Source organism: Peromyscus eremicus, chromosome 23 (genome assembly GCF_949786415.1).
Source record: "Peromyscus eremicus chromosome 23, PerEre_H2_v1, whole genome shotgun sequence".
Lineage (NCBI taxonomy): Eukaryota > Metazoa > Chordata > Mammalia > Rodentia > Cricetidae > Peromyscus > Peromyscus eremicus.
Window position 1 is genome coordinate 42,980,296 of NC_081438.1, and position 23,501 is coordinate 43,003,796.

General features: G+C 46.8%; 1 protein-coding gene across 1 annotated transcript; it reads left to right on the forward strand.

Annotated features, from left to right (window-relative positions):
* Nucleotides 1–11,115: 11,115 nt before the first annotated feature.
* On the forward strand, nucleotides 11,116–23,152 carry Ccl25 (C-C motif chemokine ligand 25). Its single transcript, XM_059248991.1, has 6 exons — nucleotides 11,116–11,266; nucleotides 12,789–12,911; nucleotides 17,230–17,347; nucleotides 17,441–17,562; nucleotides 20,836–20,932; nucleotides 22,736–23,152. The coding sequence occupies exons 1-6, from the start codon at nucleotides 11,116–11,118 to the stop codon at nucleotides 22,767–22,769; spliced, it is 645 nt and encodes a 214-aa protein (XP_059104974.1). The 3' UTR covers nucleotides 22,770–23,152.
* The last annotated feature ends 349 nt before the right edge of the window (nucleotides 23,153–23,501 follow it).

Sequence of the window (23,501 nt, forward strand, 5' to 3'; positions counted from 1 at the left end):
TATGGCAAATGTGTTACTCTGATTGGTCAATAAATAAAACATTGATTGGCCAATGGCTAGGCAAGAAGTATAGGCGGGACTAACAGAGAGGAGAAAAAAAAGAACAGGAAGGCAGAAGGAGTCACTGCCAGCCGCCGCCAGGACAAGCAGCATGTGAAGATGCCGGTAAGCCACGAGCCACGAGGCAGGGTATAGATTTGTGGAAATGGATTAATTTAAGCTATAAGAACAGTTAGCAAGAAGCCTACCACGGCCATACAGTTTGAAGCAATATAAGTCTCTGTGTTTACTTGGTTGGGTCTGATGGCTGTGGGTCTGGCGGGTGACAAAGATTTGTCGTGACTGTGGGCAAGGCAGGAAAACTCTAGCTACAGTGGTGCAAGCCCATAATCCTGGCTCTTGGGAGGTAGAGGTGGGAGGATCAGGAACTTAAGGTCATTCTGGGCTAGTTGGCCAGTTTGAGGCCAGCCTGGACTACATGAAACTCTCTTCAAGAATTAAACAAACAAACAAAAAAACCCAACCAGATTAAAACTTAAACATTGCCTTTTGGCTGAGAAAAAAAATTGTAAAATAAGAGAGTTGGACTAGGAGGATGGTTCTGTTGGTAAATAGTTTGTCATAAGAACATGAGGACCTGAGCTCAGATCCTCCTCCAGCACCTATGTAAAAAAGATACTGTGCTACATGGAGAGGCTGAGTCAGGGAGCAACCTGGACTCACTGGCCCACTAGGGTAGCCTCTTGGGTAAGCTCCAGGTTTAGTGAGAGACGTGCGTCAAAAAAGGTGAAGATCAACTAAGGCATCCGACACACCTCCATACAGAAATAACTGGAGGGGGCGGTTTTGGAGAGATGGCTTAGCAGTTAAGCGCGAGTAGTGCTCAATCATCACAGTTCAGATCCCAGCACCCAGGTATCTGATGCTCTCTTCTGGCCTCCAAGGGCACCTACACACATGTACATACACGCACAAAAACATGTACACATAAATGAAAAATATTTAAAAAGGGCTGTTAACTTGTTTGGAGACAGGGTCTCTGTATCCCAGACTGTATCAAAGTCTCTGTCATATGGGTGACTTTGAATGCTGATCCTGCTCCCTTCTTGGAGCTGAGACCACAGACAAGTATTACCATGCCCAACCCCAGTAAGGAAAACAGTTGTGAAGGCTAATCTTGGTTGTCAGTGATAACACACCTGGGAGACAGCCTCAACTGAAGAATTACCTCTATCAGATTAGCCTTTGGGCATGTCTGTGTGGTATTTTTTTGATTCATAATTAATGTAGGAGAGTCCAGCCTACTGTGGTCAGTACCATTCATGCAGGTGCACTTGTGCTGTGCAAGAGAGCAGAATATGAGCCTGAAAATAAGCCTTAAGCAGCAACTGGAGTTTTGAGGTTGTCTCTTGGGATCTGCCTTGTAAAGAAAAGCTGGCCCAGACCCAGAGAGGAGGGTGACTTACTAGCTTGCCAAAAAAGACCAACGTTCTATCCCTAGTTTTTATTATCAGCTTGACACAAGCTAGAGTCCCCTTGGAAGGAGGGAGTCTCAGCAAAAGAATGGCCTGTGGCCACTGGCTGTGAGAGATTTTCTTAACTAATGATTGCAGACATCAGTGGCCCTCCATGGTTTCTGCTTCAGTTTCTGCCTTGGCTTCCATCTGGAAGTATACGGAAAATAAATCCTTTCTTCTCCCAATTTTTTTTAAAGATTTATTTATTATGTATACAGAAGAGAGTGCCAGATCTCTTCTGTATACAGATGGTTTTGAGCCACCATGTGGGTGCTGGGAATTGAACTCAGGACCTCTGGAAGAGCAATCGGTGCTCTTAACCTCTGAGCCATCTCTCCAGTCCCCTCCCAATTGTTCTTAGTTGAAGTGTTTTATCAAAGTGACCTAGGAAAAGTAAAACGTGTCAAGCAGAAAATTTTGCCTAAAGAGGAGGGAGGGTGGGAGCAGGGACTGTGCAAACTAGACATGGGTGTCAGAATAGGGGGAGTGGTGGTTAAGCAAGAGGACTTAGCAGATAAAGGTGCCGGACAGCCCGAGGTTGATCCCTGGAGCCCACGTAAAGTGGGAGTAAAGGAATTTTTCTATGATTTCATGTGTGTCAACAAACACACATATAATTTTTAAAAATGAGGGGAGGCAGGGTCTGTGTTGATCTCCGTGGCTTCAGTTACCACTGAAGGCTGTGCCCTGGGTCTGGGCTGCTGTCTGAGGCCATGTTGGTGCCTGAGGGTCATACCAATCTGAGTGGCCTGGGCTGCCACCTAGGGCCATATAGTGACATCTGGGCCCAGGCTGCTGCCATAGACCATGTCTGGGGTCTCCATGGCCTGTGTTGCTACCAAGGGGCCACGTGGATGCCCAGGGTCTGGGCTGCCACCCTTGGCCACGTTGGTGTCTGAGGGCTGTGCTGCTGGGGCCATACTGATCTGGGTGGCCTGTGTTGCCACCCAGGGCCATGGTGACTTCTGAGCCTGAGCTGCTGCCAAGGCCTGTGTCTGAGTCCGTGGCCCTACGGCAGCCAGGGTCTGACTGAGTTGGTGTCCATGGCTCCTGTTACTACCAAGGGCCATGCGGATAGTGGGGTCTGGTCAACCACCTGAGACCATGTTGGTGTCTTAGGGCCATGCTGCCACCAGGGCCCTGGTTACTTCTGGGCCTGAGCTGTTGCCAAGGACATGTCTCGGTCCATGGTCCTGCTGCAGCTGGGGTTTGTGTTGATTTCCATGGCCCATGTTACCACAGGGGGCCATAGGAACCATGCATGTTGAAATCTGAGGGCTGTGCTGAGCCAGCGTCACCCTTCAGTGGCCCTGGGAGAGCTGGTCCTGCCCCTTGCTGGCCACTGCAGCACAAGAATGGATCCACCCCTCATGGGAGAGCTGGCCCCACACTTAAGAGATGGCCCTGCCCCTCAGCACAGGTGTGGGAGAGAGGCCTGATGGCATGGGCATAGGAAAACTGACTCTGCCCCTTGCTGGGCAGGGGTAGGGGTGGGGAGAGGTCCCAGGGGCCCAGATTCACCAAATCAGCTACCACCCAGGCCGTATTCAAGGCTTTGAGTTGGCCCTTTCAACATCTACCCCATCTGTGACCTGCTGGAGTACGTGAAGGGACTCGTCCTGTGGAACCATAGCTGTGGGATCTCCATGACTCCAGACAACAGCAGGATATCTGAGAGGAGTTTTGGTCAGTGTCCAGTATTGATGGTGTACCAGGGGCCAGAGGTCCATAACAATAAGATGAATGCAGAGGTGTTGGAGAGGTGGGAAAGACAGGAGCAAAGTGGTGTTTTGTTTGTTTTGCTTTTAATTAATATTTTTTTAAATTTTCTTTTGTGGGGGACATTACAGTGATGAGTGAGGGCCATATGTGGAGGGACTGGGAAATGAGTGGGATTTGGGTGCATGATGTGAAATTCCCAAAGAATCAATGAAAAATCATGTTAAAAAAACAAAAACAAGCATTCTAAAGCTATATGATTTAAAACACGGTTGTAATTAGTGGTCTGTATCCACTAATTCCACATTTGTACATTAAAAAGAAGTATGTATCCCTTCAAAAAAAATGAGGGAGGCAAAGGGGTGATGGTGTGTGTGGAGAGGAGGCCAATTCTATGTGTCTTGGTGACTGACCAGTCTATAGGTAGAAGGCAGCAACCAGATACAGAGATGCCATTCTCTCTGAACTACTTGTGGAACTCCATATGTGAGCAGGCTAATTGGAATCTTCAAGAAGGCGGGAAGGGGGGTGGGGGGGATGGCTCATCCAGTAAAATGGGAGTGTGAGGACCTGAGTTTAGAACTGGGCGCAACAGTGCATGTCTGTAATCCTGCACTTCCACACTGACAGGGCAGGCAGACGACAAACTCTCAAAGCTCTTGGGCCTAATGTAGGGTTTTGCATGAGAAGTGTGCCCCCAATGGGCTCATGTATTTGAACACTCAGTCCCAGTGGTGATGTTTGGGGAGGTTCTGGAACTTTGGAGAAGCAGAGCCGTCGACTCCCAACTTCTGCTTTTGCGACTGTGCCTTCCCATCTTCATGGACACCTCGCCCTCTCAAACTATAAGCCAAAGTCAACTTTATAAGTTGCTTTTGGTCATAATATTATATTATAGCCACAGAAAAGTAACTCATACTTGCTATCTGCAGCAATGAACAAGGGACTGCTGTGGGATGTATGGCAAATGTGTTGCTGATTAATCAATAAAACACTGATTGGTCATTGGCTAGGCAGGAAGTATAGGCGGGGCAAGGAGGAGAATAAAGCTGGGAAGTGGAAGGCTGAGTCAGAGAGACACTGCCAGCCGCCACCATGACAAGCTGCATGTGAAGATCCTGGTAAGCCACGAGCCATGTGGCAAGGGATAGATTTATGGAAATGAATTAATTTAAACTGTAAGAACAGTTAGCAAGAAGCCTGCCACGGCCATACAGTTTGTAACCAATATAAGTCTCTGTGTTTACTTGGTTGGGTCTGAGTGGCTGTGGGACTGGCAGGTGAGAGAGATTTGCCTTGACTGTGGGCCAGGCAGGAAAACTCAAGCTACAAGGGACCCTGTCTCAACAAGGTGAGAAGGGAGGACCAACATCCAAGGTTGTCATCTGACTTCCACACTTAAACATGCATGCACACCAAGATTTTTAAAAGTGTAAGTGTGAAGAGCTGCTGACAGCTCATCAGAGAAAAGTGCTTGCTGCCAAGCCCGACCACCTGAGCTCTATCCCTTGAACCCACTTGGTGGAAGGAGAGAACTGGCTTGGGCAAATTGTCCTCATATCTCCTTATATGAACACCCAATAAATAAATGTAATAGGAAAATATTATTTCAGCTTGAAGGTAAACCTAGGTCACTGAGCCACCTTGGAGAATTTAATTCTACAGTAGTCCCTCTGGACCCAACCCCTAATACCCATTCCAATGTTTCTTCATCAAGCACTGTCATGGACATTTTATCTCTTTGGGGTCAAGATTGGCAAAGCCCTTGCCAGGCAGTAGTGGCACATGCCTTTAATCCCAGCACTCGGGAGGCAGAGCCAAGCAAATCTCTGTGAGTTCGAGGCCAGCCTGGTCTACAGAGTGAGATCCAGGACAGGCACCAAAGCTACACAGAGAAACCCTGCCTTGAAAAAACAAAACAACAACAACAACAACAAAAAAAAAGATTGGCAAAGCCCCACAACTTTTGTTTCCTGGATCACAAAGTGACCCATGTTGCCCTGAATTTTAAGGACAGTGACCCCATTTATCCTTGGCTACTCCTGAGTAGACCATAAATCAATAAACCACACTTTCACCTTCCCCACATCGGGGGACTCACTCTGTAGAAGGGGCCACTACCACTTTCTCAGAGTCCAGCCAACTATTATACAATAGGACCTCACTATCACTTTCTCTTTCGGATTTCTGTGTTATTTTGTACCCAACTCTTCTTTTTGTGTTCTTGTGTATATGAAGGTGCCCATGCATACGTGTACACATGGAGACCAGAGATCAAAAGTTGCCATACACCTTATTTATTGAAGCATGATCTCTTATGGGCCCTGGGGTTCACTGAATAGGTTAGGGTGGCTAGCGACTGAGCCCCAAGGATCTGCCTATCACTGTCTCTCTATTACTGACCCCCATGCCTGACTTTTTATATGGGTTCTAGAGATAGAACATAGACCCTCATGCTCGTATGGCAAGCATTTTGCCAACTGAGTTATTTCTTCCCTTGTAAAATTTTATTTTTATTATCTGTTATGTGTATGTATGGGGATAGGATATGTGCACATGAGTGCAGGTGTCCACAAAGACCAAAGGTGCTGGATCCCCCTGAAGCTGAAGTTACAGGTGGTTATGAGCTGCCTGACTTGGAAGCTGGGAATCAAATTTGGGTCCTTTGTAAGAGCAGTATGAGCTCTTAACTGCCAAGCCATCTTCCAGCCCCAACCCTTCATTTAAAAAATTTCCTTGTGATATTTGGAGATGTCTCACTATGTAGCCTAGGTTGGCCTGGAACTTGTCAGATAGGCCAGGCTAGCCTCTAATTAGCCACGTTCCCTCTTCTGCCTCCCAAGACCTGGAATTACACAACACACACACACACACACACACACACACACACACACACACACACACACACTTATACTCAATTCATCCATCCTGTTCCCATTCATTATTCAAGCAAAACAGCCACCATAGTCATTAGATTAGCTGGCTTGCAAAAGTTTTCAGCTGCTCCTTCCAGTGATCTGTATGCAGTTCTGCCCTAATGACAAATGGCATTGTGTGGCAGGAGGTGCTAGAGTATATAGGATGGGGTAGATTAGTTGAGGATAGCTTGATCCATGTAGTTTAACTATGAGGAAGCCATCATCCATGTTAGGTGAAGATTTTCCAGTGTGTCTGCTTTGGGGTCACCCATGCTCCTGCTCACAACCCCTCACTCATGCTTTTTAAATAAGCCAATAAACTTGCTATGTAGCCAAGGCTGCCCTGTTGCTCTTGAACTGATATTCCTGCTTTCATTTTCCAAGTGCTAGGATTATAGGCATCAAGTGCCACCACCCCCTGTCTCTTGGGGATGATACCTTATTCTCAGGCTCCTTTTGCAACTTCTCCCTCCCTTTCTCCTCCCCGACGGCCCTAAACTGAGCAGCTTTGCTCCTCACCATGCTTTTCTGCCTCACCACAGCCCCAAGCAACAAAGCAAAGTGACCTCTTCATCCTTTCCATCCTCTGAAATGGAATCAAGATACCTCTTCACGCTTTTAAGTTCATTTTCTGAAGTCTTTTGTCACAGCAGCATAAAGATGACTAATGCAGTGTTTAGAAGGGGCAGGGGCAGAGCCTGGCATCAGTACATCACAGAACTTGAGCAGGGTCTCCTGAGGCTTCTTTACACAGGGTGGCAAAGAACAGATTCTCTAGCTAATAGGGTACTTTCAAACATGCATACAGTCCTGGGTTTCAACTGCAGCACTGTAATCAACCATGGTGGTGAATGCATGCCATTTCTAGCACTTGAGAGGCAAGAGGATCAGAAGTTCAAGGCTGTTTTTGAGTACATAATGAGTTCAAAGCTCAAAGTCATCTTTGGCTATGTAGAGAGTTTGAGGGAAGCTTGAGGTGTACAATAACTAATCTTGGTTGTTAACTGCATCTGGAACCAACTAAAACCCAAGCAGCTGGGCATGCCTGTGAGGGATTCTTTTTTTTTTTTTTTTTTTAATTGGGTCATTTGAGATGGGAAGACCATAAATCTGGGCCACATGTTCTGGTGGCATCCCATATAAAAGGACATGGAATAAGGAAGCTCTTGCTTTTTGCCTGCTTGTTCTCACTCTCCCAACTTTACCTATGCTGCTGCTAAGGCATTTCTTCCCTGGTACTAGAACTGACTTCCAACTTAGACTGAAGACCAGCAGCTCTCTAGGAATCCCCCAGGACTCCAGCACCAGACAGCAACTGCTGAGCCTTGTGCACTGAACAACTACCACATCCTTGGCCTTTCTGTCAGGAGATAGCTATTGTTGGACTACCCTGGAAATGGCTCTACTAATTCCCATACATATATTTTATATAAGTAGCTGGGCATTCCTTATCCTTATCCTCAGAGTCTGGTAGAATGAACACACACACACACACACACACACACACACACACACACACACACACACATACACACACACACACACACACACACACATTTAGAGAACCCTGATTAATGGAGGGTGCATGAAACCAAAAAAGAGAAAGGAAGGGAGGGAGAACTAAGGATGAATCTTTCTCTCATAATCCACAGTTTGTGAAACCAGGAAGTAAAGTTCTAGGTCTTTTGACTGGCACCTAACAGGAGGACTGACTCTCCCAGGACCTTCACATGTATGATCTCTGTCATCCTAGACTCTTTTCTTTTTGAAGAAAAACATTTATCTATGTTGGCTTTCAGAGCGTGGGGCCTGGGCTCAGTAGGTGACAGAGGCTTGCTGTGCAGATGTACATGCAGCCACTCTTCTCTCCTGTGGGTCAACGGAAGGGCAGTGTCATGTGGATTTATTATATCCTAGGAGACTGGAGGTCAATAAATTTGGTCCGATGGATTATCCCTCCCAAGCTGCCACAGTGGGTGAGATGGAGACCCCAGTGCCACTCAAGGCCAAAGAAGACCTATCTAACTCCAGGTTGTTAGGGAAGGGATCCTACAAGGGAAGCAAGGATGGCTCAGGACTCCAGCCCATGGGGATTGTGCTGCCCACACTCACAGTGGGCCTTGCCATCTCAATTAACCTAATTTAAGAACTCCCCCCCAGACATGTACAGAGGTTTGTCTTGACATAATTAGAACTCTTTCAAGTTGTCAAAATGAGCCATCACAGGTTGGGGAGGAAGCAAGTGGAGGCAGAAGTCCTAAGGAACCCCCAGAATCACAGTGGTGATAAGCTAGCCAGTGTCTCCAGCCTCTTCCTCAGGAGCACTCCCAGGGCTGAGTGGACAGCTGGAAGGTTCAGAATGACTACCATCCTAGTTCTGTTTCTTTGATAAAACACCCTGACAAAAACAGTTCAGGGAGAAAGGTGTTTCAATTGCTGTGACAATACACCAGACGAAGGCAGCTTAGAAAAGAAATTTCATTTAGGTTCACAGCTCCAGAGAGCTAGAATGATGATCAACATGACAGGGAGCATGGCAGCAGGCAGGCAGGCATGGTGCTGGAGTAGTAGCTGAGAGCTTGTATATCCATCTATAAGCATGAGGCAGAGAGAGCTAACTGGGAATACCATGAGTCTTTGAAACCTTAAAGTCCACCCGGCAACACATCCTCTAGCAAGGCCATACCTCCTAATCCTTCCTGAAAAGTTCCACCAATTGGGACCAAGTATTTAAATACATGAGCCTATGGGCTATTCTCATTCAAACTACCACAAAGGAGGTTGTTTATTTTAGCTCACAATTCCAAATAACACTTCATTACTGTGGAGAGTGAAAGGATCAGCCAAGGCACCCCAAGACCAAGTTTGTAACACAAAGGAGATTTATTTGCTCCAGAGGGACAAAGAGCAGGGAATAAGAGACAAAGACAGGAGACAGGATGAGGGAGAAGGGGAAGGGAACAAGGGAGAGGGAGGAGGGATATTTGTCCTGGAGGGACAGAGACTGCCTCTGGATAGAGAGGAGACAGATGTGGCCCATAGGGAAAAAGGGAAACCCCATGTTAGGATGTGTTTATTCTGATTGGACACGTTAATTAGGTGAGCCAAAGGGGGGCTTTAGATTGCTGAACTTCAATATTTTGATAGCTGGACCTTGGCGGTAAGCCTGGGAGGGGGGGTGGGGGAGGGGGGGAGTGAGAGGGTTGGGAAGTGGGGGGGTAGGGAGGTAGGAGAGTGAGAGGGTTGGGGAGTGGGGGAGTGGGGGACGGAGGAAATGTCCAAATAAGGGAATAGACCTTGGGGGCTAGCTTTCAGAATGTAATCTGATGGTTTTTAGCACGGCAGAGAGCATGGGGAAGGGCAAGGCCTGCCAGGGCCATGTTTGCCATGCTAGATCCCTTGAGAGAGGTCAAGGCGGCAGGAAGTTGAGGCAAGCAGTTGTATTCACAGTCAAGGGCAGTGCTCATTTTACTCTCCATTCTCATACAATCCAGGGCCCCGAACCACGTAAGGTTAATGTCCACTTTCAGGCTAGATCTTCCCACATCAATTAAGTCAGAGAGGATGATCCCAGACAGACCTTCCCACAGGCCAACCTGATCCAGGCAACCGCCCACTGAGACTCTCTTCCCAGGGGATTCTAGGTCGTGTCAAGTTGACAAAGCTAATGAGCACAACTGGGACAGCAGTTATTTGCAGGCAAAACACGCACACATAAAATAAGTTTAAAAATAAAGTACAAGGGGGTGGTGAAGTGGGTAAAATGTTTGCTGCCAAGACTGATGACCTGAGTTCAATCTTTAAGACTCACATGATGGTATGAGAGAACCAACTCCACAGGGTTGTCCTCTGTCTTACACGTGCCCACACATATACATAGTATAATGATGTAATCAAATATTTTAAAGTTTGAAAACACCATAACAATACCTAGTACGCTGCATGCTAATTTAAAAATAAATTAAAAACCCAAACATACAAAAAAAAATGGGGCTTGCTATGCACCAAGTCCTGGGTTCTAGCCCCAGCACCTTATAAAATAAGCATGGTGCGTGGCTACACTCCGAGCACTTTTTTTTTTTTTTTTTTTTTTTGAGACAGGGTTTCTCTGTGTAGTTTTGGTGCTGTCCTAGATCTCACTCTGTAGACCAGGCTGGCCTCGAACTCACAGAGATCCACCTATCTCTGCCTCCCGAGTGCTGGGGTTAAAGGTGTGCACCCGGCAGGACTACTCATTTCATGAACAGTATTTTTGTTGTTCTGTTGAGTGGAGAATCTCGCTGTACAGCAAAGGTTGGTCTCAAACTTATTATCTTCCTACCTTGGCCTCTCCAGTGCCAGGATTTGTAGCATTTCTGAATCCTCCCCGAGTGGTACAGGGTTATATATTAGACAAACACTCTACCACAGCCCTCTTTTTACTAAGGCAGATCCTTACTAAGTTACTCTTAAACTCTCTGAACTCTGCAGTCCAGGTAGACCTTGAATTTGGATGTCTCAGCCACCCAGGTACCAAACTCATGCAGTGTGTGTGAGGGGTGGCGGTGGGGGTCGGGGGAGACTCATATATCCCAGGCTGGCCTTGAACTTCTGATTTTTCTGCACCTGTCTCCAAGAGCTGAGATTACAGATGTGCACCTCCAATTTTATGTTGTGGTAGCATTAGAACCTCGATTTTCATGCATCCTAGGCCAGCACTCTACCAATTCTACGTCTCCAGCCTAGAACTTTGTCTTTGATTCATGGCCTTGTAACCCTTGAACATCCTGTCTCCTGCCCACACACCTGCACCTGCACCTTGGGCAGGCACATGTGACTGTACAAAGCTACTCGCTTAGACTTCCTCTCCCCTTCCCCATGAAGGCTGCTGGCGGGACCAGCCCTGATCCTTAAGTTGGGAAAGTGGGTACACATTCCAAGAAGTGCCCCTGAGACTTGGCCTCAGCAGGTATTGGGAAGCAATGGACCATAGCCGGCCAGCTAGCTTGCCACGCTGCGTCTCCAAGCCGGCAGCCACGCGGAGCAGCGTCCCAACCCAGCCTCACCCACCCTCATCCAGAGGTGCTGAGGAACCTGAGAAGCTTGCGGCTCTGGGGGCTAAGGATGGGGCTTGTACGCCCTCTACAAAAAGACTGCTGGGTTCCTCCCCCAGCAAATGCTATGGCTGAATTTTCACTCCGATATAAGCCTCACCCAGAAGGCCCCACCTTAGGCCCCAAGCTCTTATATACAGTACTTAATCTGTTGTTATACACCGGCTGTAAATTTTATCCACCAAACCCACTCATATCTCCACCAGCAAGTCTCAGCCTCAAGTACCATTCCTCAAAACTCATCCCCTGGTGCCATTCTCCAAATCTAGACCGCAGCTTTCTGCCTCGCCCTGGATGCCTGGAGCTCTGAGCTCCATTCATCCAGCCAGACCTTAAGCCTCACTTACCTGCGCTTGGCCAGCACCGCCTCCCCTGCTCCCGGGCGGGGGGGGGGGGGGGGGGGCGACTGAGAAGGACTAAGTAGAGCCGGAAATAGGAGGTTCAGAGTGTGAGAAATAGCCAGAGAAAGGACTGGGATAGCCCGCCTCGAATGAGGGAGCTAAAAAGTTAAAAGCAGTAAGTTGTGAGGTCCTGTGGCAGGCCTTCCCTCCCCTCCCCGCACCTGCCTGATCTACTGAAACCCCTATTCCCCAGTGGGTCAAGTTAACCAAAGGGAAGAAGAAATGCTTTCTTGGTGAATCTTGTTTTGTTTCCTGCAGACAGGAGATGACGTTACTTGGATCCTGGCTTCACATTCCAAACCAGAGCATTTCTTTCTTTCATTGCTGTGGTTGTTAAAAACAGTTTTGTTGGGATGATTCCCAATATAACATTGGGGGAAATTCACGTGTCACTTACTGCCCCATCGGAAATGGACCTTTCCTGACAGTAAGATGACTGAAGGTGCCTGCCACTAAGCCTGATGACCTTAGTTTGATTCCTGGGTCCCACTGACTCTCCAAGTTGTCCCCAGATCTCCACACCCTTCCTCACTGTGGTTCTCCTAACCCCAGCCCCCAGATAAATTAAATTTAAAAAGTGCACCATCAGCTATAATTTTATTCGGCCATTGAAAATGAAATTATGAAATTTCAGGAAAATAAAACAATTTAAAGGCCAGTTAATTATAAGAGTATCCATGAGGTAAGGGAGAGGGCTGGGGACAGTGTTGGACCCCATATAATAAGGTAGTAGTAGAAGATGCTGGTTGAGAGGCCTGGGTAAAGTGGAGGCAACTTCAAGGCTCATGATGCAAGTAACCTGGAGAGACAGATGCAAAGGAGAGCTTGGTCTGTCTGTGGGAAGTAGAAGCCCAGCAGAAGTCTCACAGAGAGGGGGGAGGGGAGGAGCAAAGGAGGGAGGGAGAGAAGAGAGAGGGCAAGTCATTGCAGGGCGGGGCTCTGACTATAAAGGGTGAAGCCAATCTATTGATCCCACAGGCAGTACACCCTATAAGCAAGCACCGGCTCTCAGGACCACACTGGCACTGGTGAGTTCTCCTCTGACTAGAGTGGGTCCTTTGTCACCTGCCTCTCTTTCAGAGAGTTCCAGGGCCTGGCTTGAGACACTGTTGTCTTTATCCTTCCCTCCCACTTCCATAGGTGGCCCCATTAAACCTTCAGGTACCCGGAGAGGAGATCTGGCCTGCACCATGAAACTGTGGCTCTTTGCCTGCCTGGTCGCCTGCTTTGTTTGGACCTGGGTGCCTGTTGTCCATGTCCAAGGTACTGCCCGTAGCCACTCTTTCCTTGCTCCAGCTTTCCAGATGTCGCTTTCTCGGCTCACTTGGGCTCCCTGCCCCATACTTGTTGAACTCTCCACTGATTCTGCATCCTTTGAGTTCTTCAGTGGCTCTTGAGAGGTTGGGCAAAGCAAGAATTCCTGGTACTACTGGGGCTGGATGGATAGAAATGAAGGGTCCCCAGCTACCTATTCCAGGACCCCTCACCTCCACGCTGGTGTGCTTCCTTTGCAAGATTCAAGAGGCTTGGGAGCTGCAGGAAGCAGAAGGTGGCTTCCAATTGGGGGAAAATGCACTTAGAGTGCATTTTGATGTCTTTCCTCTGCCTAGCTAGGGATGTGAAGTTGAGCTCTGAGCCCTGGGTATCTTCCAAAGTGGATTCCCTGCCTTTCCTCCCTGTGTAGCCTAGCTAAGGGCCTAACGTTGTCTTTTGTGAGGCTCAGTTTCCTCATCTGCCAAGCAGTAATGAAAAATTTAAGAATCCAGTGAAAAATACTTACTCCCAGGTCACGGTCAGGGGACCGTTTCTGGATCTTCTTCACCCTACTGGAAAGAGGTACTTGAGGGTTCAGTCACTCAAGGCCAAGTCTCAGCACAGAGCATCTCTACAGAGTCTTGCCACTCGGTGCTTCATCTCTGAGGAAACATGGGGTCTCAGCAGTTGTCAAAACAAGGTCCCAGGCTAGATTGAGGACCCAAGATCCTACCCCCTGCCCTGCCTGCTCCTCTACTATGTCCTACAGGTTCAAGCTTCCAGCAGAGTCTACTTTATGTTCAGGAGGGAGGCTTGGCTTTCTTTCTACAGTCTGCTATCAGAGTCAGGCCCAGCCTCTGCCCTTTGATCCCGGGAGAAAAGTGGCCCCCAGTGTTTGAAAACACCTGCCAAGGATCCCTGGAGCCCCAGTTCTTATCTAACACCACTGCCCCTTGCCCTCAAGAACCAAAGTAGAGGAATGGTAAGGAGAATGAGTTCTCTCCCTGAACCACTGTGCTGGTTTCTACTTGAACTCAGATTTGATTCCAGAGGCAAGATTTGGCAGATAGGGCTTACAGATAACCTTGAAGCCTGGCTAGATTGAGGAACCCACTGTATTATCAAGCCTTTTTTGTTTATTCATTTACTTTTCTACTTCTCAGAACTTTCTAGGATCATCTCCTTTTCCTTGGGCACTCCTCCGAGCTCCTGCACATACTCTTTTTGTGTAGAAAACTTCTCTGTCTCCTCTACCAGGTTGAAACTCCCCTGAGACACTAGGTCCAATTTATGTCAGTATTGTCTAGATATTTGGTACCTAGGAGAACTCTTTTAAGCTTTCGTTTGGCCAGCAGAGGAACTAACAAAGAACGGTCAGGTTAGCAGTTATTAAGATGGGTAGAGAGAAGAAAAGGAATTTAAGCTAGTATCATGTACGGACAGGCCAGACCATAGCTGAGATCTTCAGAAAAGTTGAGTAATCTGTCTGTTTGTTTATTTATCCTAATTACATATATCCATTTATTTATTTACTTTATGTGGAGACAACAGGACAACTCACAGGAGTTGGTTCTCTCCTTCACTATGTGAATCCTCAGGATCAAACTCAGGCTATTAGAACTTGGTGGCAAGTGCCTTTGCCTCTCTGGCCCCAGATATGTGTGTGTGTGTGTGTGTGTGTGTGTGTGTGTGTGTGTGTGTGTGTGTTTCTTTGTTTTTTTTTTTTAATTTTTTTTTTAGAAAAGGTCCCACTATGTGTATATATACCTCACTGTGTATACCAGGCTGTCTTCAGACTCTTAGAAATCCTTCTGCCTCTGCCTCCTGAGTGCTGGGATTAAAGGCATGTGCCACCATACTTGGCCTTTAATTTTTTTCATTAAAAAATTTTTTTTTTTTTTGGAGATGAGGTTTCCCTATGTAGCCCTGGCTATCCTAGATCTCACTCTGTAGAGCAGGATAGCCTCGAACTCAGCAATCTGCTTGCCTCTTGCCTACTGAATTTGGGGATTAAAGTTGTATGCCACCATGCCTAGCTAATTTTTCATTTTAAAAATTAAGATAGGATCTCGCCCGGTGGTGGCGGCACACGCCTTTAATCCCAGCACTCGGGAGGCAGAGACAGGTGGATCTCTGTGAGTTCGAAGCCAACCTGGGCTATAGAGTGAGTTCCAGGACAGGCTCCAAAGCTACAGAGAAACCCTGTCTCAAAAAAAAAACAAAAAAAAACAAAAACAAAAAACCCCAAAAAACAAAAGATAGGGTCTCATATATCTCAAGCTGGTCTCTAACTTGCTACCTAGCTGACTTTGAAATTCTGATGTATCTGCCTCCGTTTACCAGGTGCTAGGATTCTAGGCATGTACTACCACACCTGGTTTATGTAGTTCTGGGGATCCAACCCAGGGGCTCATACAAGCTAGGCAAACACTTTACCAACTGAGTTATAGTCCTAGTCAAAATTTAGGTCGTGCTGTGAGACAGGGTCTCAGTGGCTCAGACTGGTTTCAAACTCATGACCATCTGCACCAGCATCTGAACTGCAGGGCTTACAGAATGCATGTGCCTCGATGTCTGCAAGTATGCACCTGTCCTCTACCTCAGAGCAGAAACAGAAAGGCTCCTGGGATGTTTCTTTGCCTACCTGCACTCTACAATTTCTGCCAGCATCCTTATATCAAGAGCTGAGAGCAAGCCAGGAAGCTTCCTTATCTCCCAGGTAGCCTGTTGACCTCTGTATCTAGAAGGTGGTGTGTGTGTGTGTGTGTGTGTGTGTGTGTGTGTGTGTGTGTGTGTATGTGTACGTGCCATGCTCACATCTTTGATTGTCCCTGCCAGTAATGTGCCCCTGGAATCATGGATGTGGCTGGGTCATCTAGTTGCAGGTATCTTTTTGTGATTTTTTTTTTATTTTTGAGTATTTCATATATGCAATATGTTTTGATCAAATCTATTCCTTATTCCCTTCTCTATCACCCCTATCCCCCTACCACTTCCCCACCTGACTTAATGTGCTCTGTTTTTAAACCCACTTAGTCCACTGAATGCTGCCTGTATGTGTATGGCTGAAGGATCATATATTAGAGCAGGGGTAATCTTTCTGGGACCATGTCCCTGAAGAAAACCAAGCCTCTCCTAGCAACCATCAATTTCCAATAGCTTGTCAGATAGGGGTAAGACTTGATGAGTCCCCTCCACCCACCCATGCTGAGATTCTGGCTGCCTTGATCTTGTGTGGGTCTGTGCACACATCACAGCTCCTATAATTGATGTGTACAATGGCCTCATCATGTCCAGCAAATACTCTTTCTTTGAAGATGTCTCCCTCTGAGTCTTGCAACTTTTCTGCCCCCTCTTCTGAGATAATCCCTGAACCTTGTGGGAAGGAAGTATGATATAGACTTCTCATTTATAGTTGGAAATTCCATGGTCCCTTACCCTGAATGTTGATCTGTTGTGGATCTTTGGGATAATTGTCATCTAATATAAAAAGAAGCCGTTGTAGAATATTATTTTAAGATGTGTTACATTTGTTTATGCTCTGGAACATTTGTTTAATGATGCAAAGATGTGCTGCATTCTTTTATGTTGCATTTGTTTAACTCTGTGAAGCTGTGTTACTTGGCCTTTCTAAAACACCTTATGGTCTAATATAGCGTTGAAAGGTCAATAGCAAGGGAGAAAGGATAGGTGAGGCTGGCAGGCAGAGAGAATAAATAGAAGGAGAAATCTGGGAGGAGCAAAAAGAAAGAGCAAGAGAAAAAGGAAGAGGACATCAGGGGCCAGCCACCCAGCTACACAGCAAACCACGGAGTAAGAGTGAAAGTAAGATTTCAGAAGTAAGAAAAGGAAAGAGCCCAGAGGTAAAAGGTAGACAGGATAATTTAAAGTTAAGAAAAGCTGGCTAGAAATAAGCCAAGCTAAGGCTGGGCATTTATAATTAAGAATAAGCCTCCATGTATGATTTATTTGGGAACTGGGTGGCGGGCCCCCCAAAAAGCAAAAACAACCAACAACAAAAGTTCACTGATGAGGGTAATAACTTATGAGTATATGGATAAGAATGTAAAGGACAGTTTATTACTATGTTTACTTATTAGAATAATAGTATTAGGTTCTCATTTAGGGCCTATGACCCAGTCATACACACACACACACACACACACACACACACACACACACATGCACGCACGCGCACACACACATGTGCTACATGTTTATGGAGGTCAGGGGATGATAATTTGTGACTCTCTCCATGTGGGTTCTGGGGACTGAACTTAGGTGGCAAGCACCTTTACCAACTGAGCCATCTCACTTGCCTCTGTAGGTGCCTTTGAAGACTGCTGCCTGGGTTACCAACCCAGGATCAAATGGAATATTCTCCAGCACGCTAGGCATTATCGCGTGCAGGAAGTGAGTGGAAGCTGCAACCTACGTGCTGTGATGTGAGCAGAACCTTTCGTGTTGCTGGGTGAGAGTTATGAACACCTTAGATCCTCCATGCCCTAACCTGGCATCCACCTTTCCACCCTCTGTAGATTCCACTTCCGCCAGAAAGGCAAGGTGTGTATGAACCCAGTGGACAAGGATGTGAAGAGGGCGATGGAGATCTTGAATGCTAAGAACAAGCCAGTTGACAACCCCCAGAAGACCACTTCAGGTAGGTAAGACCCCAGCCAACAGCTCAGGGAGGAAAACAGCTCAGCATGCTAACATGCTGCTAGCTAACCCTCTTCAAAGAGTCAGTTGCTAGTGAGTCAGAGATGGAATGAATAGCTAATCAATTGCGTCAACCTCAGGTGTCCTCCCCCAAGAGCTTTCCCCTTTCTTCCCTTCAGTACTGTGCACTGAATCCAGGCTATTGGATATGCTACACAAGTGTTCTACCACTAAGAAACATCTCTAGCCATTCCATTTTATTTTCTGCGTGTGTGTGCTGCATGCATGAGTATACAGTTGTGCATGTGGTGGTCAAAACTTTTATTGCTCTCTTGTCTTTTCTGTCTTGAAAAAGGGTCTCTCACTAAACTGGAAGCTTGCCATTTTGACTAGGATGACTGGCACTGGCCTGTGGACTCTTAGGCTGTGCCTATCTCCATTTTCCAAAACTAAAATTATAGGCATGTACAATCATGCCTTGTTAAAAAAAAAAAAACTGTTTTTTTTTTCTTGTTCAGATAGTTGCACATGCCTTTAATCCCAGCACTGACGAGGCAGAGACAGGTGGATCTCTGTGAATTCGAGGCCACCCTGGTCTACAGAGCTAGTTCTGAGATAGTCCTGGAACTCACTTGGTAGCCCAGGCTGGCCTCGAACTCACAGAAATCCGCCTGGCTCTGCCTCCCGAGTGCTGGGATTAAAGGCGTGCGCCACCACCGCCCGGCCCCCTGACTCTTAAAATCTTCCTGCTCGCTCTTCCACAATGTTTCCTGAGCCTTTGGTGCAGGAGTTATGTTGTAGATGTATCCATGGGACCGGGCTCCACAACTCTGAATTTTGATTGGTTGTAGTTTTCTGTAGTGGTCTCCATCTGTTGCATCAAGAAGTTTCCTTGATGAGGGGTGAGAACTGCACCTCTCTGTGGGTATAAGGACAGATACTTAGAATGTAGTTAGGGATTATGCTGGTGCAGTAAAGTGGGGGTTGTAGGTTCTCTTCATGATCTGTGACTTCACTGGGCAGTTTGCCTAAGTTTCTAGTACCAGGCATGATTTCCCTCTTTTTGAAAAGTTCTAAAGTCCGATTAGAGAGCTGTTGGTTACCACCAAGGTATGTGTGTTACTCCTGCCCTCTTTGGGTGACCATGCCCATGCAGGCTGTTGTTGTGGTTCACAGGTTGACCAGCCTGGAGAGGGCTGTTGGTTGCTTCCCTCCTCTGAAAGCTTGCTGGTGCCGTGAAACATGCCTCATTTTTGCACAGTGCTTGAGGTTCAAACTCAGGTTGTCAAGGTTGCAGAGTAAGCACTCTGACCTACTGACCAATCTCCTCAGGCCTCTATATCTCTCTCTCTTTTTTTTTTTTTTTTGAGACAGGGTCTCTTTATGTAGCCCTGGGCTGTCCTGGCACCCACTATGTAGAACATGTTGGCTTTGAACCCACAGAGAGCTGCCCACCTCTGTGTTTCTGTCTACCAAGTGCTGGAGTTAAAGGTGTGTGCCACCATGCCTGGCTCCACCCTGTCTTTTGAGACCAGGTCTCTTACTGGATCTGGGGCTTGCTTCTTAGGCTAGGCTGGTTGGGCAGCGCGCTCCAGAGATTTTTGCCTCATCAGTGCTGGGATTACAAGTATATACCTACCACACCTGGATTCCTACATGGGTGCTCGGACAGAACTCAGGTCCTCGGGCTTGTATGACAAGCACTTTTACCCCACTGAGCGTCTCTCCGGTACATCCTTGTTTTAATTAATGAATTAGGTTTGTTTTCAGGGAGATTGCTCACCTGTTAAAGTGCTGATCATACAGGTGTGAGGACTGGAGTTTGGATTCCCAGGAATCCATGTAAATGTTGAGTGGGTGTGGTGGTCTTCCTGTAATTCCAGCCTCAGAGCATGGAGACATGGGACCCACCTAACAAGCTGGCAGCTCTGGGTTTGATTGAGAGACCCTACCTCAATGAATAGGGTCAATTTCTGACAACTGAGAGCCTCCACATGCATGGGCACACATGTGCATGGGCACCTACATGAGGAAAAAAAAATGCATGAACGTACATGCACACTGTAAAATGTTACAATTCAGAGGAGAAAGGTATCCTGACAGTTGGGAGCCAAGAAATACCTCAAAGTCATACGGCTCAACAAACCTCACACAAAAGATTTATTTGGAAAGACACGGGAGGTAGGGTTGCTGCCTCTGCTTGGTGAAGAAGCAGCAGGAACTGGGTAGGAGACAGGGATAGATAGGCTTTCCTTTGGGGGGAGGGGCGGCTTTCCAGTATGGCCTGGGATTGGTGGGAATTTTGTGGTCTGATCTTGGGACAAGCTCAAGGATTGGTGGAATTCTTTTTCTTGGCCCTGTCTCAGGCTTGAGAGTCAAGTCAGGGTCAGGATGTTCTTTTCTTGGCCCTTTTTACCCTACACATAACATAAATAGATACAAAATGGGAAAAATGAAGAAAATTTTTCATCATATATATTGTATATTGAACCCCTGTCTCCCACTCCTCTGTACTGCTTTTCTTTTCCGTTTTTTGGGACAATGTTTCCCTGTGTAGCTCTGGCTGTCCTGGAATTCACTCTGTAGACCAGGCTGGCCTCGAACTCAGAGCTCCATCAGCCTCTGCCTCCCGAGTGCTGGGATTAAAGACATGCACCAGCACTGCCTGGCTACCTGTGCTCCTTCTCTAACATCATCTCCTCCCATTTATCCCATTATCCCTGGAGAGTTTCACTTCATTTCTACTTTAATGGATATAGACATGATTTTATTATACTATATAAAATGTAGGAACCACAAATGAGAAAAAACAAAACATTTGCCATTTTAAGATTGGCTTAATTCAAGTGGGGCAGTGGTGGCACATGCCTTTAATCCCAGCACTCAGGAGGCAGAGCCAGGAATTTCACTGTGAGTTTGAGGCCAGCCTGGTCTACAGAGGGAGTTCCAGGCCAACCAGAACTGCACTGAGAAAGCTTGTCTTGAAAAAAAAAATAAAAAATAAAATAAATAAATAAATAAATAAAATAAATAAATAAAATAAAATCCATTTATTTTAATTTTGTATATGAGTGTTTGCTTTTATGTATGTGCACAAAAAGTGGGCCTGGTGTCAGGCCTCTTGCGACTGCAGTTGTAGATGGTTGTGAGCCATCATGTGGGTGCTAGGAATTTAACCCCAGTCCTCTGGAAGAGCAGCAAGTGCTCTTAACACTGAACCTCTCTCCAGCTCCTGTTGGAACACTTACCTGTTTCTCTCCCTGTTTTCCAACAGGCTCTCATACTGAGAGGAGGAAGTTAAATCATATGAAGTCTAAGGTGAGGAACCCCAGCAGCACCAGCATGAGGAACGCCACCCTAGGCCGGTCTAGGTAAGGACTCTTGGTCATGTGACCTTCCTCCCTCCATCACTTTGCTGACAGGGTCTACCCCCAGGAGCTGTGTGGTTACACCCTGAGATTCATGTGCAAGGGTCCTAGGTGGCTGTTGACGCCTTTAACCCAGTTTAGGGGGCATCGGTAAAGACTGATGTGAAACACCAGTGAGGTGGGCCAAGAGTGTGTCTTCTCACACCACTCACATTCCCTACTTCCCACCCCTTCCTTCTCTCCCCTTCTCTTTTTCTTTTTCCTTCTTCTCTTAAAAAATGTTTACATAGGCTGGGTGGCGGTGACGCACGCCTTTAATCCCAGCACTCAGGAGGCAGAGCCAGGCAGATCTCTGTGAGTTCGAGGCCAGCCTGGGCTACCAAGTGAGTTCCAGGAAAGGCATAAAGCTACACAGAGAAACCCTGTCTCGGAAAACCAAAAAACAAAACAAAACAAAACAAAACAAAGTTTACATTGATTGAGTCATTGTGTGTGTCCTTGTGTGTGTGTGTCACTGTGTGTATGTGTCATTGTGTGTGTGTCACTGTGTGTGTGTGTCATTGTGTGTGTGTGTCATTGTGTGTGTGTGTCACTGTGTGTGTCATTGTGTGTGTGTCACTGTGTGTGTGTGTCATTGTGTGTGTGTGTCACTGTGTGTGTGTGTCATTGTGTGTGGGGGGTGGGGGTGCTTACACAAGCCATGTTTCCAGCTGGCGGCCATAGGACAATTTGCAGGAGTCCTCACTTTCTACAGTGTGGGTTTCTGATGGAACTCAGGTTGTCAGCCTTGGTGGCCATCTTGCTCCTCTCTCTCTCGCCTCTCTTCTTTTTCCTTCCTGCCTTCCTTCTTCACTCCTTTCTGTTTTATGGTTTCTCCTCAAGCAGGTCTCATGTATCTCAGGCTGGCCTAAGACTCCCTATGTAGCCAAGGATGCCCCTGAACTTCTGATTCTGCTGCCTTCACCACCCAAGTGCTATGGTCACAGGCATGTGCTACCATGCTGGTTTATGCAGTGCTGGAGCATGGAACACCAGGGTGGTCCTTTGTAAGAACAGTACACACTTTTAATTGCTGAGCCATCTCTCCAGCGCCATACAGAAGTTGGTCCTTCCTTCCTTCCTTCCTTCCTCCCTTCCTTCCTTCCTTCCTTTCTCCTATCCCCTCTTTTTTTCTGCAATATTAAGGCTTGAACCCAAGACCTTGTGCATATTAGGCTAGTAAGCACTACCCCCATCCTTTTTATAATTTGTATTTTGAAGCAAGGTCTCACTAAGTTGCCCATTTTAGCCTTGAATTCAAGCTGTAGCTGACGCTGGATCTTTAGCTCCTTCTACCTCAACCTCTAAAATACCTAGAGTTATAGGCATGTGCCATCATGCTTGGCTTCAGTGTAACACACAGAACAAATATCATGTGTGTGAGCCTGCACACATGTGTGCTTGGATGTGTATGAGTGCATGCCACTGTGAGCAAGTGGAGGTCAGAGACAACTGTTTGGAGGTGCTTCTCTCTTGCCACCATGTGGGTCCCAGGGATCAACCTCTGGTCATCGGGCTTCATGGCAAGCAATTTGCTTGCTGAACCATCTCACTAGTCCTCAACACAACACATCTGATGCCAGATCTGAAAGAAGAAATTCCTCATGAATCAAGCAGATACCAGATGTCCTGTAATTTAATTCAATTCGGTTCTGACATGTCTACGTGCAGATCACATCTGGTTCCACAGGTTAAGGACACAGCCATATGAGTCTCAGTTTTCCCATCTGTAGATGGGGGACAATACTAACACTGTCTATTTCACAGGATCGTGATGATGACCAGAAAGATCAACAATTAAGTTATTCAGAGTGAGCACCAGCCAGACAATGGGAGGAGTCCCCTGAAGTGCTATCTTCTGGACATGACATGGCCACTGAACTCACAGAAGGCACAGTTACCTGGACTTGACTGGACTCAGCAGTGTTTCAGCGTGGGCGAGTGAGGGACTCCCAGGGCCCCACCCCTCATCAAGGAGCTATTGGCTGTTAATGATTGCTGGGGAGAGGGAGTCTTTTTCCCCCAGAAGTGTTGCCATAGTCCAGTATATAACCCCCACCCATGCTCAGGCAAGCAACCCTAATTACATGCAGGGAGTCACACACAAAAGAAAGAGGTATGAAAGTAGGACAGGGCTTGTTAGGAAGAAGGATTCAGTGGGAGAGAGAGGACTACAGCAGGATGAGTGTGTGTGTGTGAAAATGGTAAAAATGCACACATACGTGAAATAGTCAAAGAACAAAAAAATTAAAAAATTTAAAAGCCATTAAAAATAAATTACTTGAGTCGGGCAGTGGTGGTGCATGACCTTAATCCCAGCACTCAGGAGGCAGGGGCAGGCAGATCTCAGTGGGTTCGAGACCAGCCTGGTCTACAAATCTAGTTCCAGGGAAGGCAGGGAAACAGAGAAACCCTGTCTCAACAACAACAACAACAACAACAACAACCTAATTACCCACAGTGATGTCTGGTATGTAGTATGCTCTCAGGATGTTAGTGCCTGTACTTTGGATTTACCTGCAATAAATTAGGG